Source organism: Pteropus medius, unplaced genomic scaffold, assembly GCF_902729225.1.
Source record: "Pteropus medius unplaced genomic scaffold, Ma_sr-lr_union100, whole genome shotgun sequence".
NCBI classification, from domain to species: Eukaryota; Metazoa; Chordata; class Mammalia; order Chiroptera; family Pteropodidae; genus Pteropus; species Pteropus medius.
Genome location: NW_024346667.1, coordinates 10,882,519 through 10,906,887, shown reverse-complemented (window position 1 = coordinate 10,906,887; position 24,369 = coordinate 10,882,519). Strand labels below are relative to the sequence as shown.

The 24,369-nt window shown below is 40.2% G+C and overlaps 1 protein-coding gene across 1 annotated transcript; it reads left to right on the top strand.

Annotated features, from left to right (window-relative positions):
- The first annotated feature begins 4,650 nt into the window (after positions 1 to 4,650).
- On the top strand, positions 4,651 to 24,365 carry CUNH4orf51 (chromosome unknown C4orf51 homolog). The gene is made up of 6 exons (XM_039876038.1): positions 4,651 to 5,080; positions 10,624 to 10,700; positions 20,310 to 20,368; positions 21,261 to 21,318; positions 21,744 to 21,817; positions 24,039 to 24,365. Exons 1-6 carry the CDS (start codon positions 4,854 to 4,856, stop codon positions 24,144 to 24,146), a joined length of 603 nt encoding a protein of 200 aa, XP_039731972.1. The 5' UTR covers positions 4,651 to 4,853; the 3' UTR covers positions 24,147 to 24,365.
- Positions 24,366 to 24,369: the final 4 nt, after the last annotated feature.

Here is a 24,369-nt window from a genome sequence, read left to right as displayed (position 1 = left end):
ACTGGACTAATGAGAAGGGGAGTAGTCAGCAAGCCTGGGACCAGAGAAGAAGGGGGCATTGGCAGAGGTGGGTGGGGAAAGCAGATATGGAGAGTAAAGTGAGTTAAAGATGTAGTTTTCAGTAGTCCCCAGAGCCTAGACTCTGCAGCCACACTGCCTGAGTTTCAACTCCAGTTCTACCGTCACTGTCACGATGGGCAAACTTTCTGTGGATCAGTTTCCTCATCTGTCAAGCAGGGATAACAGTTGTTGTGTGGATTAAATAAGTTTATGTATAGGGCTTAGAAAGTGTCTAGAACATATAAGTATTTGCTTCTATTGTCACCAATTTATTATAATCATCATCATCATCATCATTTACATGAGACTCTCTCAAGACTTAAGTTACTTAAGCAAGAATAAAACTTTGAAGTACCTTTTAGGATATTCTTCTCAATGACTTTTGATTATCCTAATAATGTTTTCTGTGTAAGACTAAGAGTGTTGTACAAGCAGAATTGTACCGTGATGGCTAATTTTGTAGTACAGGGAAGATGGGCCCACTCAGCTTGCGAGTCTGCTTCCCCATCACTCTTGGGTGAACCGAAGAAATCACCTATTATCATATGCTGTTATCCCAAGAGGTAGCTATGTGAAATCCAGAAAGCCTTGGCCATTATTATGGCTCATTTTTAGTTTCAGTTGTTATGAGTCTTTGTTGTTTTGTTCGTGTGTGTGTGTGTGATACAATTTGTGGATTATCTCCTTAGGGTACCTATGAATTCACAGGGTTTCCTTTGAAAATGGCAACCATTAACTTTTTTCACTTTGGGGTCTACTATATACCTGATCTTTTCCTGTTTTTATTTCCCTGTTCCTCACCCAACACACATACACACACGAAAAATCTGTATGCCTTTTTCTCTCCCTATCCCTGATTATTGGGCCCAGAACAAGAGGAAAAGTTTAAGAAGCATCATATTTGACTCTTAGCTCTTTGTCCTAGAGTCGTTTTCTGTTTGCTTGCTTGTTCATTTGTTTGTTTAAAGTATAGACTCCAGAGAAGTGGAAGAGAAAAATAATTGTGAACCTAAAAGAGATTCTTTGCAAGATTTGGGAGATTGTTTATATATGGATGCATTCCTTTTCTTTCTTTCTTTCTTTTTTTTTTTTAGTTTTTGTAAGGTAACACCTTGGACCTGATTATATTACATATATTAATTTTTTAAAGTTTAAAAAATAAAGGAATGTAAAATATAACAATTACATGTAATCCTTCTATTCAGCTATAATAAGTATTAACATTTTTATATATAGCCCAGTAGGCCTTTTCTTATACATATATACACACATACTTTTTGTTAAACAAATTTGAAATCAAAGTGTATACACTATTTGAAATCAATTTCAGTTTTCTAACAGTAAACATGATGAAAAAGAAATTTTGAGAAAGAAAGAAAAAAAAGGTCCTCACTGATTTTATCAATTTCCTTTTCCTGTTCCTTTGCACTTTTCCCTCCCTTTGTTTCTATCTAGTCCTGTTGCAACTGGTTCCTAGTTTCCTGTGTCCTTTAAACCATGTACCACACAGTTTTTGATAAGTAAGGTACTAAAAATTTCCAAATTACACAGCTGGTAAGCATGAAGAAATTATTCCAAGATCAAGGCCTAAGAGTTAATATTATTATAACTGACAGATTCAAAAACTTATTAACTATAACACATTATGTGTGCTCAATCAGCTGTTGGCCACACTTACCCAAATATCAGAATTTGGCTCCTTCAGCAGACAGATTCTTGCTGAGATGGAAGCTTCAGCTTCATATGGGATCTTTTTTCTCAAGGGAATTCTGCTTTTTTTGCCTTTTATATTGCTTGGTTTCTTCCCGGGGTTCATCTTGGAATGGCATCAGTAAGTGTCTTCCTTCACTGAATACAATCTGACATATCTAGTCTATGGTGACAGCGATCTAAACAGTGGTTACCTGTGTGTGTCTCTGTGTGTGTTTGTGCTGTTTCGAGTGAAAGGAACAAGAGTGATGCATCCGGGCAGTGGTTACATGGACGTACACGTATGTAAAGTATATTTGTGTACTTTACTGTTTGACGTTGCATCTCAATTGAAAAAAATTTTAAGTGGAAATGTCTAATGTTGGGTTTAAAAAAAAAATCTTTTTGAACCACCCTCTTGCCAGTCTGTCAGTGATTTAGGCTGGAGATCTAGTCAAGATCTAGTAAATTGCAGAGACTACAGATCGTCCATCGTCTTAACTCTGGAGATCTTTGGCTTTTCAGTCCCGGACTGTTCCATAGAACAGCAACACCCAGACATGCTCCCCACCCCATAGAAGGAGTTTTGTGGTCAAATACATTTCGAGAATGCTGAACTATCTAGGCCCCTTTGAAAGATTCACAGTGCATATTGAAATATTAAAGGCTCTAAGTCCTACAGCAAAGAAACATGTTTATCCTAACTTGTCTGAAATTTACTTAACCCTGAAACTCTCTTAATTAACATCGATTAATACCTCATTAAGCCCGGTCAAAGCCTGCCTCCCCCAATCCCCCATTAGGTGATATGTACCTTCTGGTTTTATTGTGTATGAGGTCACTCAGGAAGGAAGCTTCTATTTTTGCAAAATTGCACTCACAATCCAGAGTTCATTGTCAAGGTACTTTGGTTAGATTTTTTTTCCTTCACATTTCACATACCAGACCGAACCACATAACTTGCCATTATCCAGTTACAAAGGGAAGTTTTTAGAGCAGACTCAACATGGAAGCCACATCAGACATATGAGCACTGAATACCAGTGTCCAAGGGAGGTAATGAAGCACCTGATAAAACGAGAACAAAGAATAAGCGTGAGGTCTTTTAGAATTCTAGGATTTTGTAGATTAAATACTTATAATAAATTCAATTAGTCTGTCTTACTTATTCTCTTAATTTGAAGTCCAGCTTATTTTTAACAGACTAGTTCAACATCAGTCTGACAGACTGATGAACTAAGCTATAATTCCATCTAAACCCAACATTAGACATTTCCACTTAAATTGTTAAGTTTTATTACTCTTAGTTCTTGAGGTTATAATTGTTAAAATGATATCCTAATTGATTGGGGGAGAAGAAATAAGAATATAAAGGACAGGAATGCGATAATAAAGTAACATCATAATTTATCTTTCAGAGCTTATTTCATTACAAATTATAGACTCCTACACAATCTAAGAAGAAAATTTTAAATGTTTTCTACAAATAGTCTTTCACAATCTTTTCTATTTTTTTTGTCTCAAAGTAATATATATTGCTAGCAGAGATTTCGTTAAAACCACCATTTTTGCTAGAATGGCTAGAGGTTTAAGCAAATAAGCAGTTGCTACCTGACACTGGGTGGGTCATAAAGAGTTGGACAGTCAGTTTTCACTCCCTTCCTTCACTCTTTATATCCATCTTCTTATCACTTCTAGATTTCTCCAAGGAGCCTTCAACTCCATGAGAAAAAGCAGCCAATTCTGCAAACATCTGCCTAATCTTTCTAGGCCAAGGTGCTTATGTTTCAGATTTCAAAGTTTTAAGGGAAGAAACGCCTAAATACTAACAATTATTTGCAAATAATTTTTTTCTCAAAGAAACATACTCAATAACGTGTCAGTCTCATAGTAATAGACTGTTTAAATTCAGCTTCTGGAGCAGTATTCCCAGTATTCAGAGATTAATTATATCAGAATCATGGAACGATATAAATATATATGCTGATTTCTGGGCTTTTCCTCAAACCTATAGTCTGTGAAGGTAGGGCTCAGTCCTCTGCATATTTAACCTGCCCCATAGGTATTGATCCGATCACATATGGGGATTCCTTTTTTAATGCCGACGATGGATCCACTGATAGAGTTGCTGATGAAGGTGAGGCACGATATCTGTATTTATAAGGAATTCCACAGTTGATATGAATGAATGCAAGGGTTGAGAACTACTGTTCTAAGAGTCAATTAAAGAAAGGAAGAATGTTGAAAGATTTATTTCTGTTTGCCACTGGATTGTTTGTAAATGTGGAGAAGGATAGGCAAACATATTAACCAGACTTAGAGTAATTATTAATGAAGGATGGAGGAAATTATGTGACTAGATTGAATGCTATGACTTCTCAGCCTAAAAAAGGTTCACGGTGACATTTCGATGACCTTAATTCTTAACCCTGGCTGCTCTTTGGAATCCTCCAAGGGTGAGTTTTTAAAAAAATACCATTGTCTGGGCCCTCCTCCAGAACAATTAAATCGGACTCTGCGGGTCAGGGCAGGGAGTGGTGAGGCCTGAGCTGCTGCTTATTTTAACAGCTCCTGGGCCAGCAATCGTGTGCAGCCAGCTTAAGAACCATTGATTGCTCTATGACATATGAGAAGCTGTTTGAGTCACCTGCTATTGTTGACATCAGAAGCAGTTCATGTTTGCCTCCAGACCCTTGGAGGACAGTCTTGAGAAGAAATGAATGCTTGGCACTGCCCTATTATCTCTTTTCCCACTTCTTAAACCACCATCATTAGGATTCACTATTTATTTATAAAAGCAGTTGCCACCTGCTTTCGTGACATAATTTGTAGCAGTATATTGCTTAGAACAAACGCCAGAAAAGTATATAACTTATGAATTTGCTAGTTAAAATTGGGGGGGTGGGGGAATGGGTGTCGTATTTATGGAACCCTGTGATCTGTTGCTTGGCAACTTTGAGAGTTGAGTGTCTGCATTCTGTGAACTGTCAGAGTTACAAAGTTAGGTGAGCCCAGCTGATTACTTCTTGCTACTTAAAGGAAATTAATTCTGCATTATGCAAAGGGCTTGAAAAGTGATCATTCAGAGCAGGCCATACATAGCTATGTCACACTTCTTCTACTTGACTCCAGAAATTCTTCTGCCCTTTAGCCCTCTTACTTCTGAAGAGTTTGATCTGATCAGACGCAAGGCTGGAACATCTTGGCAGAATGAAGCAAGATGGTTAGATTCTTCTGTAACAACATACGCAGGCAGTTACCGGAAAAAACAACTGGATGAGTCCACATGCAGCCGATTTAAAACAGGAGAGCATTGGCCTGAGTGTCACCAGTAAGATTTCTTTGTACTTTGCACCTGGATATGTCACTATAAATAGACAAGAATGCTATTAGAAGAAAGAGGGCATTGTAAACCCTGAGAGACTTCCTAGGCTTTAATTCTGCATATTTTCCTGTGTAAATGTCAATGAGAAGAAGAGCTAAATGTCAGTTATCAGCCGAAATTATGATCGTCTTCTCTATTTAGTGCTTGTAAAATTTTGTATATTAATTATAACATACTCTTGAAAAGATAAAAATGTGCTGAGCATTTGATTAAAAATGTAGATTTTTTTGTGTGTTCTCTGCTCAGCAAAGAGGTGCTCCTGAGCGGTTCACTTTGCTTCTTGTCTAGTTTTTCCACTTTTCATGAAAAACTCCCTTAGAGCAGGAAGAAAGTCAGCTAAATTCTCTACTCCCCACATTTGCGTCGTCTGTCGATGAGTGTTTGCTGTAAGTCAAGCCCTATGATAGGCCCACAGGAAAAAAAAATAATAATTTCAATTTAATGTGGTAATGGAAACCATAGAAACAAGTAATCAGCAACAGGCAGGGAGATGCTATCAGCATCCGTGGTGGGGAAACAGGCATTGGAGGGAAGATCTCAGCGAAGCAGGTTTCCGGAGCTGGTTTAGAAGGTGGAGAAAGGAAAGGAGAGCCGCGTGGAGGAGAGAGGACGCTCAAGGGAAAACGCACTTCATCCCGAGAATTATCGGAGAACTACAGAAAGCATAAGTGGAGATGTGAAAAATATGAGGACTCGTTATGAAAAATGTCCCTCTATATATTAATGGTCAAATATCTTGTCCAAATTCTGGAAATCTATTTGAAAAACAATTGGATTATTGACTCCAACTTGAGATGTGAGGAATGACTCAAATTAGACCCTAACAAATATGAGGTATATTGCCTTCCAGGGCTTTCCAAAAGATCAAATCAATGCTTAAAGCTAAAACGTCTCAAGTACTTTCCAATTGGATGCCTTGTCTGGTTTGTTCCAACAAACTACAGTCTCTGGGTTTTTAATAGCTCTCAAGTACGTTGACACTTGAAATAATTTTGGGAGTTCCTTTGCTAATTCTGTGACTTTCAAGGCACCTCTTGGCCAGAGAGGGACATCTTCATCACTGCTGGGGACCTGTCTAAAAACTCTTTGAGATCTGGTATCCAAATATATCCACTTCTCAGAGTGGTAAAAACATTAGTAACTAGGAAAAATGCAGAAAGGCAACATCTGGTGAAAATGTACAGAACTTCGAACTTGTTTTCTATTGAGAGTGTATGATCATTACGTGAATCATTTCAACCAAGGCAAACCACAGAAGAGCACAAGCCTGTGAGGTTGTTTGTTTTTTGGAACCTCAGAAATGTAAATCTATCCTTTGCACAATTATTGCTTATTCTGTTGTAGCTAAGAAACAGCAAGGGTTACAAATGAAGATGAAGGGCAGATTCAGCTCATTTTGAAAGTACTGGTTATATTTTAAATATGCTTTTGTTTTTCATCTTCTTCTTGGTTAATTTTAGCCCCAAGGACAAATGTCTTAAGTTCTGAGCAAAAGCTGTTTGGTTAAAATTTTGTAAGAGTCTAAAGAGACTTTTTACATTGTTATAAAATTAAAATGATTTGTGAGGATTATTGAGAAAATATGAAATGACCGATCATTTAAAATGTGTCAAATCAGGAAAATGTTAAAGTATACAAAGCATAATACTTTTTACTCACCTTATTTATTCACCACACACGTTGAATTCTCATATTGTGCAAGGGGGAGGAATGTTGGCATAAGTCTTGATCATTTGGTTCTGAATCAGTTTTAACAGCAAATATGTAAAGTTCATAAACACGCAAAAAGACCCTGCATTGGGAGAATGGAGGTTAGTGTGCTACAGAACTTGAGCTGTTATGGAATATTGGTATCAATTGCAGTTGTCTGCCAAGGTTAAAATAAGGGAAGAGTTGCATTTTGAAATTCTTAAGGCAAAGGTTTGGCACAATTATAGATTTTTAAGGCCTGATGCTTTTTTATGCATTAAATTATTCATTCATTAATCAAATATTTATTAAGACCCTACTCTGAGGAAGGTCTAGGCTAGATGCTGGGGCTACTACAGTGATCCGAACACGTATGGTCCTATCTTCCTGGAGCTTACAGTCTGGTGAGAGGACAGTCACCATGGATGCTTTGAAGGAAACAAATAGAGAACTTTGTTCAAAATGAAGAGAGGTGGCAGTTTCTTAGAAAACTAAACATAGTCTTACTAAGATCTGGTTGTCATGCTCCTAGGTATTCCTCTAATTGATTTGTAAGTGTATACAAATCTACACAAAAACCTGCATGTGAATGTTTATAGTAGCTTTATTCATAATTGCCAAAAACTGGAAGGAACGAAGATGTCCTTCAATAGGTGAATAGATAAACCAACTGTGGTACATCTGTACAATAGGATATTATTCAGTGATAAAAAGAAATAAGGTATCAAACCACAAAAAGACATGGATGAATCATAGCTCCGTATTCCTAAGTGAAAGAAGCCAGTCTGAAAATATCACATACTATAGGATTTCAATTATATGACATTCCAGAAAAGCAAAACTAAGAGAATAAACAGATTAGTGATTGTCAGGGGATGTGTGAGGGTCAGAGATTTTTTTTTTATGTCAGCGAATCTATTCTTTATGCTACCGTAAGGGTGAATATAAGACATTAGGTTTTTGTCAAAACCCATAGAACTTTACAGAACAAAGGATAAACTTTAATATATGTATATAATTATATATTATTTATATATTAATATATTAGTATTTATATATAAATATATTTATTATTTATTAATATTTATATAGAAATATATATTTAAAACAATTATTTAGGAGATCCTAGGATGGAATACAAAATATGACAAAGGACTTGTATTATAAATGTATGAAACAACCTCACCGAAGGGGGTGTGGGAATAAGATACTGATCGAAGTAACTTTGGAAATGAGTGGAGTACGTAAGACTAAAAGGCTAGAGGAACTGTATTCTGGTTGGTAAAGTTTTTTCCTGTGGGAGAGACAGGTGACAATACTGAGACCACTATGAACAATAAAATAAATGGATGGATGGTGGATGATGGGAGCCAGGTTTCTTGCTGTTGGAATGGGAGGTTAAACATAAACAAGAGGAAGAGACCCAAATAATCCATGTGGTAATGGATAAGAATTGGATACAGCAGAATGAACTCATATTAGCCTACTATAGACATAGATGTTTACATACAGGCTTGTGTATATACACAGGTTCGTATGCACATTTATATTATTCTTTGGAAGAAAGTCTGTATGCGCAGCCCATATCGGTATGGACCATCAGCTGAGAGGGCCTAGAAGCAATACCTTGTAATTGGCAATTCTGCGATGGGGCAGGAGACATTCAAGATGAGTCTGGAGCATCTTGTAGTGCCAGAAAGTATGGAAGGGTCAAAAAACCCAAAACAACGACAACCGTGCCAACTGAAAGAGTTTTTGATTGCCAAGGCTGGAAAAATTTGAGCAACAAAATAAAGGAGTAATGGATTATAAACTAAAGTATAAAATAAATATGAGTCCATACTGTCAAACATGAAATGCTTGACTAAATACATTAATGAGGTAGAAAGGACCCATCATCTATGCAGCACAATTCCAAATTATTTATGTAGTAAGTTGGTATTCGAGGGGGTGGAACATGACTCACTGCTCTCTAAGTGTGGACCATGTGTGGCTTTCTTCCAATGAGTATAGAAAGGTGGTGGGGAAAGTAACTTTACAGTGGGAAAAGCTAACACTACTTGGAGCCAGCTGATAAGGGTTCGTGTCAACATGGATAAGCCACAGTGACAGGCTTTACCCTTGGTAAGAGTATGAAGATGGTACTTGACCTCTGGGATCTTCCTTCCCAAAATTCATCACCCTCGTGTAATCATGAGAAAAACTTACAACCCCCAATTCAGGGACATTCTACAAAATTCCTGATCAGTAATCCTCAGCATTGTCAAGGTTATCGAAACAAGGAAAGTCTGAGAAACTGTCACTACTGTGAGGAGCCTAAGGAGATGTGACGACTCATATAGAATAATCCTCCAGAAAGGGCAAACTTAAAAAGACCATTATTACTGAGTGTTGGTGAGGATGTAGAACAAGGAGACGTCTCACGTACAGCTGGTGGGAAGGACCATGGATTTCACTCTAGAAAAACAGTTTGGTCTCATCTTCTAAAGTTGATGCTGCGGGTACCCTAAAGCTTAGCAATTCTAAGTATCTACCCAGCCGAAAAGCATTTTCACACAGGCACCAAGAGACAAGTGCAAGTAAGTTCATAGCAGAATTTTTCATAAAGCCAAAACACTGAAAACAAGCCGACTACAAAATAAGTACTATTCATCTACAGCAGAATGGATAGGCAGTGGTATATTTTCATACGTCAGTGAATATGAACAAACTCGGGTCATACCCAGTAATGTCACAAACATAATGCCAGATACATTTTGTGCCAGATACACGTGTATACTTCCATTTATATAAAATTAAATTAAAAAACAAAAAAAAACTAGCCCAAACCAAACTGTCATGTTTGGGTATGTCTGCTTAGGTGATACAAAATATGAAGAGAAGCAAGGAAGCGATTCCTGTGGAGTCAGGAAACTGCTTTACTGACCACCTGTATGCGAACACCTGCCTTAAACCTGTCAAAAAATAATCACTGGGGTTGGGCTCAGAAATCTGCATTTTCAAATTTAATACCCTCAGCAGATTCAATTGCTGTCATAAATTAGGAGAAGAAGGATGCAGCGTGGGCCACCAGCCGCTGACTCGGGTGATTGGGACTGGTTTGTTGGCTGAACACACATACAAGAGCATTTTAGGGCCCTTGAGGCTGACATCAACTCCCCTTCCCCCCTACTTCACACACAGTTTCAGGTCCCTGGGGCTTGGAGACACTGCTTCCCCAGTCAGAGGCCCTAAAACAATGGCCACCGTGTGTTGCACTCAAGAAATTGATGACTCTCTTCATTCTATAGAAAATAACCTACATTTCCCAGTAAGCCCTGGCTTCTCTACAAAGAGTGTCACATCTGGATTCAAAGAAACTGAGATGTAGATGTGTTTCAGAGGAGAGACACAGCATCTGCGGGTCCCCAAGTTACTCCACAGCTACTAAGTTTTATGGAGAAACAAATATAATTACTGTATTATTTCCTATTCCATTCAGAGCACTTATTTTGAAAACAGCTCCCCAGAGAAAGACTCATAAATCCTGTTAAAACAATTATGAAGTTAATGTTCGAGCTTTTCATGTACAAAAGTTGAACAATTTTACCCTTTTATGACATCAGGGAACAAACAAATCACTAAAGACAATGAGAAAGTCCAATATGGGTTGACTTAATGGGAGTGTGGAAAGAGGGGGAGAGAGGAAGCAAAAGTTTAAGAAATCAGATGAAAAGATGAGTGAACATCCCTCTAAATTCATAGACTGTGACTTATAAACCTACAGACTTATGAATTGTTTCTTCTCTTGCGTTCTTCAGGATGTCATGGCCAGAATCCTCTGCCTGTCGTCCTGCACTCCGCAGGGCTGGTCCCCAAGACGCCCCAGATGTTAAAGGTGAGTGCAGCACCATCGGTTCTGAGCAGAGCCCTCCTGCCAAGGTCGCTGTCTTTATAATTTTTAGGTTTTTGATTGTAGTCCATGTGGTTCCCATTTGTCTACCAGAGGCAATGTGTCTTTAGCAAGAAAACGAGCATATTTCACTCTGGATCTATCACGATAAAAAAAATGACAGTTATTCCAGGGCAAAAATTTTCCTCTTCCAATTAATCCCAGAATATAACTTCTGCCAGAGCTTGGAGCTCTAGATAATGTAATCTGAGCTTTACTGGGTGCATCAAAGAACTAAGGAGAAAAAGCAGAGCTATAAACCACCAACTGGTAAACTATATTTGCTAATCCATAACCATCTCCCCGCTGTTTCAGTTCAATTAGGAATAATACTAGTTGCTATAATAGATAAACCTCCAAACTCCAGTTGCTGAACACGATAATTTTTTTTTTCTTCATATAAAGGATAACTACTCTCTTCATTGCAGGCAGAGACCTTCCACGTGGTCATTAAAGGGCACAGACTTCCTTCATCTTGGGGTTCCACCATCCCTTTGGGCCCCAGAGTCCTTTGTCTCTATCAGGCAGGTGTGGGGTCGGGTAAAGGGTAGAGAAGGCGCCCCTACTTTTTGATCACGTCAGCCTGGAAATGACACACACGTCTGTGCTCACGTTCCAATGGGAGAAGTAGTCCCGAGGCTCCACCTGGATGCCAGGGGCTTCTGCGGTGGATCCCTCCGCCGGCAGCCACTTCTTAGTAACAACTACACACACTGGAGGGGGACAGCTGGCCATCCTGTCACACACTCTGATTAGGAGGAGGAAACACACTAATAGGCTTTTCTCATATAATATCCATCTCTCAGGGTGGAATCTTTGAAGGTTTAATAAGACTGATGTAATCTCAAATTAGGATATTTTTAGCATTTTATGAAATTTTCTGCTGTAATATTTAAAGGTTTAATATGTATGCATGTGTTGAGAGGGGTTGGGTGAAAAGAGCTATCCTGCAGCCCTGTGGGGTTTTCTTAAATAGTGGAGATAAAGGTTTTTCACAGCTGCCTGGGACAATCGCTGTTCTGCTGGCTTTCCTAATAAAATTTGACTTTATGGGAATAGTACGTTTGAGATGGGTTTTATGCGTTCCTCCATGGTTTGTTGAGGCAAGAGAACAAGACAGCTAATCATGCGTGCAAAGACTTTCTTTCTCCCCTTTGCAGTAATGAACATAAAATTGAAACACACTACATCGCTGGAAGACAAATCTGTGCTAGGGGACAGGAAATTAAACAGCCTGATCACATCATTCATAGTAAGCTAAAGTGACAGTGCATCTGATCTGAGTAGCACAAAGTACGATCCTATTATATTTATATGCTATTTGTGTCCTTCAGAATTCTGATTAACCCTGCTAATCACCTGTGGCCTATGAGAGCTGACGGTCTAGCAGTCCATGGCTGGTTGGTGGGGGTATTTCAAGGATGGTCACATGAGGAGCAAAAGTGATAATGTACCACTGTATGATAGGTCTGATTTGATTTTCCTGTCTCCTCTCCTGTTTTTCTGGTAAAATATTGGTGGGAGGAAAGGTATAAGTGTATATATTCATAATGATGACTTCTTAATAGATTTTTCCTGTGTGTCATTTTAATTTAACTGATAACTACTCTCTTCATTGAGAGGTGACAGTACATCAAGGCAGAATTATAGAATTTGGACAAATGATAACTTATCTTCTGCTTCTCTTCAATTTCCATGTTTAATGTTTGGATTATCAATTTTAATTGTGCTAGAAGCCCCTAATGAAGGGAGTTAAAACATGAAGCTAAAGATCAAATCGTCGATACAAGCCAACTGTATGCATTTGCTCATCTCTGGCAGACACAGGTCTGCAGATTGTCTCTTTGTAGAAATGTATCCATTCATATAGATATGCAAATCAGATGGGCTGGGCTTACTTTACGTGTGATTCACTGTCATCATAGGAAAAAAGTTCTCAAATTCTTCCTCACAACTGCCTTTTAAAGAGTTCAGTCTTATTTGTTCTGCCTACAGTGGTTTTTCTTTTGCATTGCCATTAATTTTCTTTCCAAGTCTTTGATTTGGTTGTGGCTTTTCCCTGTTATGGCCCCATCGTGTGCTCACTTCTCATATTCAAAGAAGAATGAAGCCATAGCTAATAAAAATAAAAATAAAAATCAAATGTCGTAAAACTTCAGGACAAGAAACAGAAATTGTTAAACAATCGAATTGTCTCTCCATTTACACTTTGCTAAAACAATTCTAGAAAGTTTTGTTCAATTAAAAAGCTTCTCTCAAAAAAAAAAAAAAGCTTCTCTCTCACAGCAGCAGTTGAATGCAGAAGAGCAGGGCGGAATGCAGACTGTGGCACAGCCGGGGCAGCTCTCACTGGCTAGCCCTGTCCCTTCTCTTGTTCTTAGTGCTGTACCGGTGTCCCACACCTGCATTCCTCTAAGATGAGCCCAAGTTACCCTTGCAAAGGGTAGGCTGGCCTCTTTTGTTCTTGCTGTTTCAGGAGATGTAGTATGTACCAGGGAAGAGGTTTTATGTAGTATGACCACGTCAAAGCCCAGATGTGACAGTATGTGTAAGATCTCCTTGGGGTCGTCCCTAACCACAGATAATCTATTTCAAGTGTCTGCCTCAGCAACTTGGAACTGTTTTTATGTGATGTTATGTCTTTTTCAAGAGTGACAGTGTCTAGGAGAGTATTGTCAAGAACCAAATAATATTTTAAGCAACATGAATATGATTTGTCCTATTACTTTGAGCATTTATGTCCATTTTTAACATCTTGTTTTTCTTGTATTCTTTTATTCCCACTTTCATTTCTCTGTGAAGCCTTCTCCAAACCTTGAAAGACTTCTAAAAGCAATAAGAACTTATCAGACTACCCCATAAGTCATGTCTTCACACAGGGAGATCTTAAAGCTTAAACGAGATGATGTCACTTCTCTCTTTCCTGTCACACTTGCAATAAAATCCTAATTCCTTACCAAGGCCTTTTAGGTCTTGCATGAATATGACCCTGCTTATCTTTCTAGTCTCATTTTGTGCCTGTCTTCCCTTTGGCTCACTCTGTTCCAGTTACAATGCTTTCCTTTAATAACTCGAAAATAGCAAGCCATTCCCTGCCTCAGGACCTTTGCACCTGCGTTCTCTTTGCTGGAATGCAATTATCCTAGCTCTTCTGAGCTTTAAACTTCAGTCTGGATTTAAAGGTCACCTCTAAAGAGAGATTTTCGCTGGCCACCATATTTAAAGTAAGTTCTTCGAACTCTTTCCCCCTTAATTTCTATCTTAATGACTAGTTTGCTTTGTACATATTATCGTATTTGTTTACATGTTTATTCTTTCTTTTTCTAGAACATAAGCTTCATGAGTGCAGGAACTTGTCTGTCTTGTCTCTGTTTGTCCAGCACCTGGGACAGAGATCAGCATAGACCAGATGCCCTGTAATTGTGTGTTGAACAGACACGGACCTACCATTGTTGACTTCTTCTTCTTCACAACATATTTCCTTATAAAGGCAGTTTCTTATTTATAATTTGTCTCCCAAAGGGGAATGTAGATTGTGCTTTTTAAAATTAGAATGTGGTTTTTGTAGAAGCAACCTTTCAAAAACTTGTGTTTCCAGTGGAGTCTTTGGAATCCTATGCAGCAGCACGTAAAACTGTCAAGCTTTAAAAACTGAGTGGACAGACAGCATATGGCCCTGCTGCATACGCACAGGATTTTAGTTATATAGTCTCTCTATCCCTCACCCAGGTTCTGTAATGGGCTGAAGGAGATACAGTCAGGTGACCCCCAAATCTGGAACATACACGTGTGGTTGTAGAAACAAGTGATGGCAAACACGACTTGCGGTGAGAGGGAGGAAGGAAATCGAGCAGGAGACTACCTGGTACCCGTGGGGCCCAAGCAAGAAAGCACCTTACTTTTCTTAGTAATGTGGGTGCCTTGTGGCTTCCGGGGTTCATTAACCTTCCTTCCATCATGGCACAAGGATGTGCCCCCTTGTGCTGTTTTGGGATCATTTCCAAAGCTTATCGCTCCTGGAGGCCGGGAAGCCGAATGGTCAGGGCATGCTTGAATAGAGGGGGCTTTTCCCGCAGGTTTTCTAATCTGTCTGAGAAGGGGACAACAGGCCACCCCTGGGATGGAATAATAAAGGGGTAAATGGCAGCCAAACCAGGCAACCTGCCCCCAGCTTTCCTGGGAGAGACTCACAGCTCCCTAGTCAAGGTTCCTTCACAGCCAGGCCAGCTTTTCTCAGGCAGAGGCATCAGGGACCTCCCCCTCTCCCAGGCGTCCTCTATTCCGAGGTCCAGGAGTGTGGTCCCGGGGGGGAAGGGTTCTCCCCTCCCCCTCAGCAGCCAGGAGGAACCCTGGAATGAAGGCCACTCCCCACTGCAAACAGAAGCCCAGGTCTCAGCGATCTCTTCCTGCGTGTGACTCCGCAAAATCCTGTGCTTGTCCGCTGAGTCGTTTCCACCCTGAGGTCCAGCATTTTCCACCCCCACCACGTGCCCTGGGGCTGCTCTCGCCCTTTCTCCGCCCTCTCCCCCACTCCAGGTGCCTGACGGGGGCTGAGTTTCCACTTCCTCCTGGTCCGGGCCCTTCCAGCGGGTTCTGGTGAGAAGTGGAGAGGACGCCTCGGGCTCTGGCGCGCACGCCTTCATTGTCTTTCCCCAGGCCCCGCTGCTTTGCCTTCCACTGTTCGCCAAGGAAACTGCGGCCAGCCGGATGGCTGAGGACCAGGAGGGCCAGCTGCCCTTCCCCCCGCCCCCCACTGCCCTCACCGTGCAGCTTGACAGCCACAGCTGCCCAGGGTGTGCAGCGGAGGGGACAAGGTGACTTAGAACAAGCCTCACTAGCCACAGGGTTCCCACATTCACTCCCGGTGCGAGGGCTGCCGGCTTTAGTTTGTTTTCTGGCTAATTTGCATGCCTAGCTGTGAGGAGTGCACACATTTCTTTTAAACTACAGAAGAAAAAAGCTGACACTAGCCGCCAGTAAATCTAGACAGCCGGATAAGCAGTTTGCCTGAAACCGAGGTCGTCACCACACTGAAAATGACAGATATGCTGGGCGGTTGCCAGCACACCCCAGAGAACTCCAGGATGGGCCCCCAGACCCAGGAATACCAATATCCCCCTCAGAGGGTGGGAATTTTGTTTCGCTCTCTCTATTTTAAGTCAGGAAACAGTCTAATAAATGGTTAAATGGATTTGCTAGAAAATATTTAAGTCTAAGGCAACAGTTTCCAAATTCCCCGCAGAGACTGGACACAAGGGAACATCGGCAGCCAAGCCTGTTATTAAGAAGGTCACAAGATGCCATCTGTTACCGTGTGCTCTTTACTGTTCAAGCATAACATCAAGCAGGAGGTGGCTGCAATTGCTTCTGCCCGTGAACTTAAAAGGTAGCACGTTGGTGGGCACTACAGTCGCTTTAGTGGGCTTGTGTGAACAAACCACGTGTCTGCCTACAGCATGGGCCGGGGTCACAAGGCGAGATGATGATGAGAGAAGACGAAGCATCGATTTGAGGTCTTTCCTTGGTTATGGCTCAAATGTGATTTGCAATGCTGCCGGCCGATTTTCCTAATTTTTTTTCTGCCTTGTTTTAGCCAACTGTAAAATATAATAGCGTTCCTTCTTTACCTATAATTGTGAAATTACGGCAGAGAAATGAATGCTTTGTCTTTTATTCCGAACTTAAATCATTTGTTTTAATACGTAGAAAAGTTGAAGGGATAGTGCAATCAATATTCGCCAACTCTCACTTAGATTCATCAATTTGAACATTTTGCCATATTTGTTAACATGGAGCTTTATCTCAGTCTCTCTCTATTGATACTTGCATATGCTTCTTTGCTGAACGATCGAGTGTAAATTACAGACATCATAACAGTATGTCCTCAAATACTTCAGCCTGTGCCTCCTACGAGTAAGAATGTTCTTTTACAAAACCATAATACTATTATCACACTTAAGAAACTCCATAGTGATAGAATAAACGTTTTTAAACCTAATATACAGATCACTAAACGCCTTATTCTTAAAAATCTGTCGGGAAAAGATTTTCTCTGTCATCTATCCCAGTGGTTAGCAGCTCTTTCTTTAAGATACCTCATGTTTTTGAGGCAGTTTGAAAAGTCTGATGAAAGCTCTGAGCCCTGTCTGCAGAAAGATATCCACGAAGATACCTCTACAAGCCAACAGTGCACATGTCTAAGTTCCCTCCAGGTGTCCATGGACTGTAGGTTAAATGTTGTTCATCTTTGATCAAAATTCTCCTCTTTCGTGTACATACAATTTAGGACCACAGTACTCAGAAAGGTTAAGAATGGTTTGTCTTCACTTTCCAACATTATGTTTTATGTTCATGCAGCTTCATTTCCAGAAACTCAAAGTTTCAAGCAACTCAGAGATGGGTAGGTAGGAAATCGTATTATTCCCAATCTATGAAAAGGATGCCGAATCACAAACACAGCTAAGACTTGTACTATGAAATACACCCAATAGGCAGATTAAATGATTAGAGGATGAATACTAGACAAATACTCCCAAACTTGAGTTTCCCTGATTTTGAAAGGGCTGATGCTCACTAACCCACACTTGCTTTCTTGACAATCTGCTTTGAAAAACCAAGTACCTGTATGTAGCATTCCGTCAGTTAAGGGCCTAATACATAAAGATGAAATTTGTTCATAGTTACTATCATTGTTATTTTCATCAACAAAGTCACCCGGTTTGGTTGCGGTTCTAGGACTAGGATGTGGAAGCTGGCAGGTAGATGCACACAAGCAAACTAGGGTAACATTAAATGTCCTTAATTGAAAGGCCAGCTGAAACTGCCAAGGTCAAGTGGCACTGTGAGCTCTATTTTGTCAACTGTGAACTCACAAGGAAAAGAATCATTAGCTAACCATACTTCAACATATGTGAGCTTGTTGGTTTTCCTCTCCATAAACAGACTAAAGAAAATGAGAGACATTTCTAGCTCAGGTAGAAAAATGATCAAGTTTGGCCAAAAGTTGGACATAAATGTGTAAATCCCTCATGTAGTGGTCTAGCAAAAATTCTAATGTCTCTTTACTCCCTATAATCCACCAAATGCCTCAGTATTACTTTCTGTAAAACTTTAATATTATAGTATCATATTTACTAATTAATGATTACCTCATAATTCTTGAAAGGAAAGGTGACCCCCAAAAAAACTAGTTAGAGCCTTAGGCAGTCCTATGGGATTTATTAGAGCTTTGAAAGGCTAAGGATTCATAGCCAATGAAATAATCAGAGCTAATTGTGCAAGATAAGCTTCTTACCTATCTGCTTTTACTATAGGTGTGAAAAGGTGGGTCTTTCTTGAATTTAGCTAAATAATTGTTGAACTCTTTATTTGACTTTAGCTTAAGATATCTCGTTTTAAAAAGTATCAGCATAAAATAGCATAAGTAACAAAGAATATTTGCTAAAGGCTATTTCTTGTGTCTCTCCTTTCACTCATCCCTAATGACCAGACCCCAGCATATTATGCAAACGAGACCCTCTTTTTCTTTATTGATCAATTTTTATTTTTTAATCGAATTAATTTTTTTTTTTATTTTTAAAATCAAAATACACCTGATAACATGATGAGTTATTAGGGAAATGCAAATTAAAATCACAATGAGATATGACTTCACATCCATAAGAATAGCTATAATTACAAAGACAGACAGTGATAAATGTTGGTGAGGATGAGGAGAAACGAACCTTCATTCACTGGCGGGAATGTAATATGGTACGGCCACTTTGGAAAACACGTTAACAGTTTCCTAAAAGTGAAATAAATTTACCATAGGATCCAACAATTCATACCTAGGTATTTATCCAAGAGAAATGAAAACATATGTATGTCTACACAAAGATTTATGCATGAATGTTCACTGCAGCGTTATCCATAAGAGCCACATTGAAAATAACCCTTATGTCTGTTGGCTGGTAAGTGTGTAACAAAATATGGTATCTTTATACAATGGGATACGACTCATCAATAGAAAGGAAAAAATACTAAAGCAGCTGCCAGATGGACAAACCTCAAAAACATCATGATAAGTAAAAGAAGTCAGACATAAAAGATCACATAATGTACAGTTCCATTTATATGAAGTGTCCAGTAAAGGCAAATATATAAAAAAAAGTGGGTTAGTGGTTTTCTGGGACTGGAGGTCAGAGAAGAGATTTTCCATAAATGGGCATGAGGGATCTTATTGGGATAATGAAAATGCTCTAAAATTAGATTATGTATTATGGTGATGGTTGCATAACTTGATAAATTTACTTGAACTCATTGAACTGTACATTTAAAGTGGGTCGATTTTATGGTATGTAACTTTTGCCCCAATAAAATTGTTAAAAAATACACCAGATCTTCTTCAGACATATAAAAATTTATAGCCTTAGAATTTCGGCATGGTTTGGTTCCTCTGATTTTAAGAGCATAAGCTGTGTATCATAGAAGAATGTTCCAAGCAGAAAAATGTTTACCTTGACTTCTGGTTTCTGATTCTGCATGTAAGGAGCCTGGAAGTCACCATTCTGTCCTAACAGGCAGAAAGCTGAACAGGCTGAAAAATCAATAGCTCTTCTTGGATCCTTAAGAGAGGAATGGACACAGGGCCAATCACTGCCCCCCAAAGTGGAGAGGCAGACATTCAAATACGGGGCATCGCAGCTTACCCAAGCAGAGACCCAGCAGTGGGAACCACCATAGCAACCAGTGCCAGGGGTGCAATATCTCAACTGTAATTGACAAACTGCCAGAGGCACAAGGCAGACAAACCTAGGAATTAACAACTCCAGGGGACCCAGGCATATTGGCATCCCTACAGTATTATAAGATTTATCTTCAAGAGCTCAACCAGGATCCCATAGTAGACATCAGGGGAAAATCCCCTCCGTGTTTCTGACAGAGGGAGAGGAAAAGAAAAGATTTTGAAATACTCCGAACACGGTGTTCTTAATAAGGAGAAACTAGTTAACCAGAAATTAGTCTGCCGGGGCGTAATTCCCCTTCTCCTGGGTCAGTTAGGCTAACTAACCAGAAATTAGTTAGCCTAACCGACCCAGGAGAAGGGGAATTACCCACCTCAAACCCACCCCAGCCACCCCGTTCCACCTAAGCAGGGGAGGAACAACCTCAGAAACACCGGTGAAGTTCACAGTCCAGAGACCTAATCACAGGCCTACTTCAGAAAAACCTCCGAGGAAGCTAAAGGACATCTGAAACTAACTTATTCTGATAACTGTTTTTATTATAGGCTCATATAATTTCCATGTCTCCTTAGCTGTTATCAGTACTGTTTTCTTTTTAAAATAGAATTGAAATGTGTACCATTAAAAAATTTTACCCAGCCCCTACCAAAAACTCCAGGGTGTCTACTAGAAATTAGCATTTAGTCAGTTTCATCTTAACCTAACTCTTTCCTGTTGGTCAGATTCTAAAGGGAAATAAGTGATATGTGTACAATTTGTTGGTATAGCTTAATTGGAAGTGTAAGAAATTTTACTCTAACACTGGTTTTCTCTTTTTGTTTGCACACAGGTCTATTCCCTCACATAACCAGTTCCTTTAAAAAATCACTTGATGTCAAGCACAGAGTGGTAAGTCCAACCTTTCTCAGCAGTCATTTCCAGGTGGAGAGCCTAAATGACTGCACGCCACTGCTCCCAGGGGAGAGGTAGCGTCAGGCTCCCGTGAGCCTCTGGTCACCACATTTTCATCAACTGATCAATACGGAAATTTGTGTTATGTGTGTTTCTGTTTAAAGACACTTTATTTAATATGTTTTGTCGATTCATTAACATTGAACTTACAGTCAACAGCACTGTAACTCATGCCTACGTGAAGATTATCTAACACATATATTTTTTCCATAAAACACATCAGTCTTCTCGTGCTGAGGAACACGAGACAGCACATCAGCACTACACGTGGGGGCCATTTTAAGCAATGAAATCGCTAACAAAAAGCATAAAAATGCAGAAAATGGGACACTTGTTTACCGTATGAGAGTTGCAAGAAGCAGCAGCAAAGAGTCCTCTTGTTCAGCCTCGACTGAGAACGTGCATATCAGGGGACTCAAACTGTTCACCACTCTGTGCGTGTCCTTGAATGACCTCAGAAGTGTGAATGTTGACTTTGGGTTACAAATAAATTTTAGCGAGTAGGCAAATTCACAAATATGGAATCCATGAATAATGAGGGCGGATGGTTTCATTTCCTTTGCACATTTTTCTATTAGTATTTAGCTTTCTTGTGATTTGTCTAAGTTATTTGCATATTAGGATAGTACTCTTTTGCCCATCCTATTTTATCAACATTTCCCCCAATTTATCTTTCCATTTTACTGTTAGAATCTGTTATCACAGTGGCTTTGGGCAGCAGTATCAAAGTGCCTTTTGGATGGGGAGGACAATGCTGCCGAAGGAATCTTGTTAAGTTTCTGTCGTTGTGAAGGTGGTCGGTATTTACCTTTATCTCTCCTTTTCACAGGCACACCAAATTCTGTCTGCTGATTTTTCTCTAGCACCTCCAGATTATGAAAAACCATGTAAGTCCCATCTAAGCTACCACTTTATATCTATGTTCTGCATTTACCTGAATTAAGGTCTTCATTCGATATTTTCATCCCTTCCAGAGCCTTTGGCATTTCTGCCTCCTTCCTCCTTCGCGTCCCTTCTTACTTCATTGTACCTCTGCCAGCAGTGAGGAGAGTAGGACGCAGAAATAAAAGCAGGGGGGGAATCCCACAGGAGACCTCCGCCAGGGGCAGCTCTGGAATCGGAGCCCATGTGAGAAGGTTGTGGTGGTGGCAGAGCTTGGGGGCGGGGCAGGGCGAGTAGTGTGTACCTGAGGGATTGGAACTGTTGATTCAACATCGGTTTAGGACTATCTGTTAATTTCATTTGTTCATTCTAGTGTAGACTCTGTTTATCACGAGCACTTACATAGTGGCTGTCTGTCTCTTCGTGTTAGATGTGAGAATTAAAAAGCCAGCCTTTGAGAAACTGATGAGCTGTAATCGACGAAGGACAGATTACCTGAGGCGTGTAAGAATCTTTTTACTTGTCACCCAGCAGTGGATCCCTGGGGTAGCGTCAGTAAGTGTGTGTGGTGTGGCAGTGAGGGTGTCGGCATGTGTGTTTAGAGTTGGTGTGAAAGTAATCCCTAATTTACAGTCAAGTGACAAAGAGAAAAGTAGACTGTTCTGATGAGCAGGCCTCCTTGAAGCATTGTGAATATTTCTTGTCTGGAGCTTTCCAGGTGTTTCGGAAACAAGTCTCGAAAGGGGACTGGAATTTCTCTTGTACCGTCCAAATTTTCATGAGTGGTATCAGTGATTTGCTGGATTCTGCCTCTTGCAGAAAAGGCAGTTTGTTTTCAGTCAGACTGTCCTGCCTTCTGGGGACCCACCCTGGGTGCCTAGTGTCCTGGTCCCACTTCGCTCATGTGGCTGTTCTGTCATTTAACATCTACTGTCCCCGTGGCCCCTGACATGGCCCTCCAGAGCAGGGGCTCTGTTTTGCTTGACCAGACTTTCTCAAAACTCAGTAATTTTTAACAAGATGTTAAAACAGGATTGTTTATGTCCCAAAATTCTGGCAGAGACTCCTAGAGAATGAGTTGAAAGCATTAAAACTGCTTTCTGCACATACACCGTGCTGACTTCACCTCATTAATACAAATGTTACAACTATTTTTGCTATCTTATTGCTTTTGTTTGTTAATATTTCTCTAAATTGACCTAAAACAACAACTGAGACTTACCTTAAGTAATTATATTTGCAATACCGTGGGTTGGGTATGTTAATTATGTGTATTAGGAAAAAAAAAAATCTGACTGTTAAAATAAAAAAATGTTATTCGAGTACCACCTAACATGATCACAAGAACCACCAGTTATAGATAGATATCACTCTGGAAAATGCTAGTCTATGAGCACCAACTAGCTAATCTGATAAATTTAGCTAATGGGATGGGGTTGGACGGCCCACCTCCGTCCTCAGGTCTATTTAATGGTGGCCTTCCAGAAATAGTGCATTTTTCTTGATTTTTCTGCTGTAGGACCTGGTAACTTTCCTATGGAGCATGTCAAGCATGGGAAGGCAGTGCAGTGGCAGGCTGTGTGGGGAGTTATTCGGGGGGCATTTGAAGCTGGGCAGTTTCCACTGAAAATTAGAGTGTGTGGGCAGCCAGGGTCCTCCCTTCACTGGAGGGTTGGTGCGTGCTTCTAGGAAGGGTAGACAGTTTCCTGAAAGTGTATTTACTGCAGGCTGGGCTCCTGGGAGTTGCCTGGGAGAATTATTAACTGTTGTTAGATAAATAAATCCCTCTTGCCGCGTGGAGCTGTACCCGTGCCAAGCGATCCCACTGCCAGTGTCCGCAGCTGTTCTGGGGAACAGTTGCCTTTCTCTCTGAGGTGCTTCCCCGACCCCCTCCCCTAAAGTGAATTCTCTATGTCACAGTAGCCTCTTTTAAGTCAACGACTCCCAACAAATTAGCGACCATTACATACTGCTCTTCTTTTTATGGTGCGACCACAGACTAAAAGTATACACACATCTCCCCGCACCACACAATTCATACAAGGCACTTTTTTTTTTTTTTGGAAATATTGGGCCTAGAGTTCTGACCAAGAAGTAAATTGTGACTTTTTATTAAATAAGGCAAAATTTTAATTTGTTTTTATAGATGCTATATTTCGGTGGAAGAGAATAAGCACTGAGATGTAAAACATACCAATTCTTGCATTGGAGTCAAGTAGGGACTGAATGAAATTTACAACCATCATTAACAATATTTTCACTTTAAAGTGATCTGTCTGGTGTCTAATGCCTTTGGTAATCGACTTCTAAGTATTTATATTTCTGGGCCTTATTTTCAAGAAGTTTATGATGTTAAACTGAAAGCAGAGAAAGTTATCACACCCAGCAATGTCAGGACTAAAGGAATGGTTGGGAAGATGGACAAGACTCTTGTGGCTTAAGGGTGGTCAGGGGGCAGCAGAGAAGCAGTGGGTGATCTAGTCAGTGGCTCCAAGACTCCTGGCCTTTATTTTTTTCTCTCCTGCTGATTGATCTGGCCCTCCTGACAGAGACAGGATAGGTGAACTAGGAAGATTAAAGCAGGTGGAAGAAAATGCTGGAACAATCCCAGCTCCAGCTCATGAATGATGTCTGGCCATTTCGTTTCCAGTTTTGTGCAAAAAAAAAAAAAAAAAGTAACCTTTGCGGTAGGGCAAGCCCTGACAACCAGGCCATTTTTCTCCAGCTTCCGGGACACTATAATTCTGCGAGCAAGGTTGGCTCATCTGAAGACTCAGATGCTGATCAATACTACGTTTATAGTCTGGGAGGACCGTTAGAGCCATTTAGCTGAGTCGGAAAACGAAGCCACAAAGCTGGAAGCCTGGAGTTCGTTTAATTGACGACTTTGAGGTATGAGAGGGCCCGGGAATCTGTGGACTTTGGCAGGCTGGCTTTCTTGGACACTTCCCTGGGCTTCAAACGCCTTCATCCTTCAAGTTTTGTTCTCTTTAATTGGAAGAGGGGACAGAAGTTATCGTTATATCATTTATTAAATTTTCCTTTAAAATAACTAC

What these genes read in the sequence shown, in the direction of transcription:
- CUNH4orf51 (XM_039876038.1), top strand. Translation starts at nt 4,854, where the DNA reads ATGTCACACTTCTTCTACTTGACTCCAGAAATTCTTCTGCCCTTTAGC. An exon ending in CATTGGCCTGAGTGTCACCA is followed by an intron (nt 5,081 to 10,623) that starts GTAAGATTTCTT and finishes TGCGTTCTTCAG; the next exon opens with GATGTCATGGCCAGAATCCT. An exon ending in GGACAGATTACCTGAGGCGT is followed by an intron (nt 21,818 to 24,038) that starts GTAAGAATCTTT and finishes ATTTTTCTCCAG; the next exon opens with CTTCCGGGACACTATAATTC.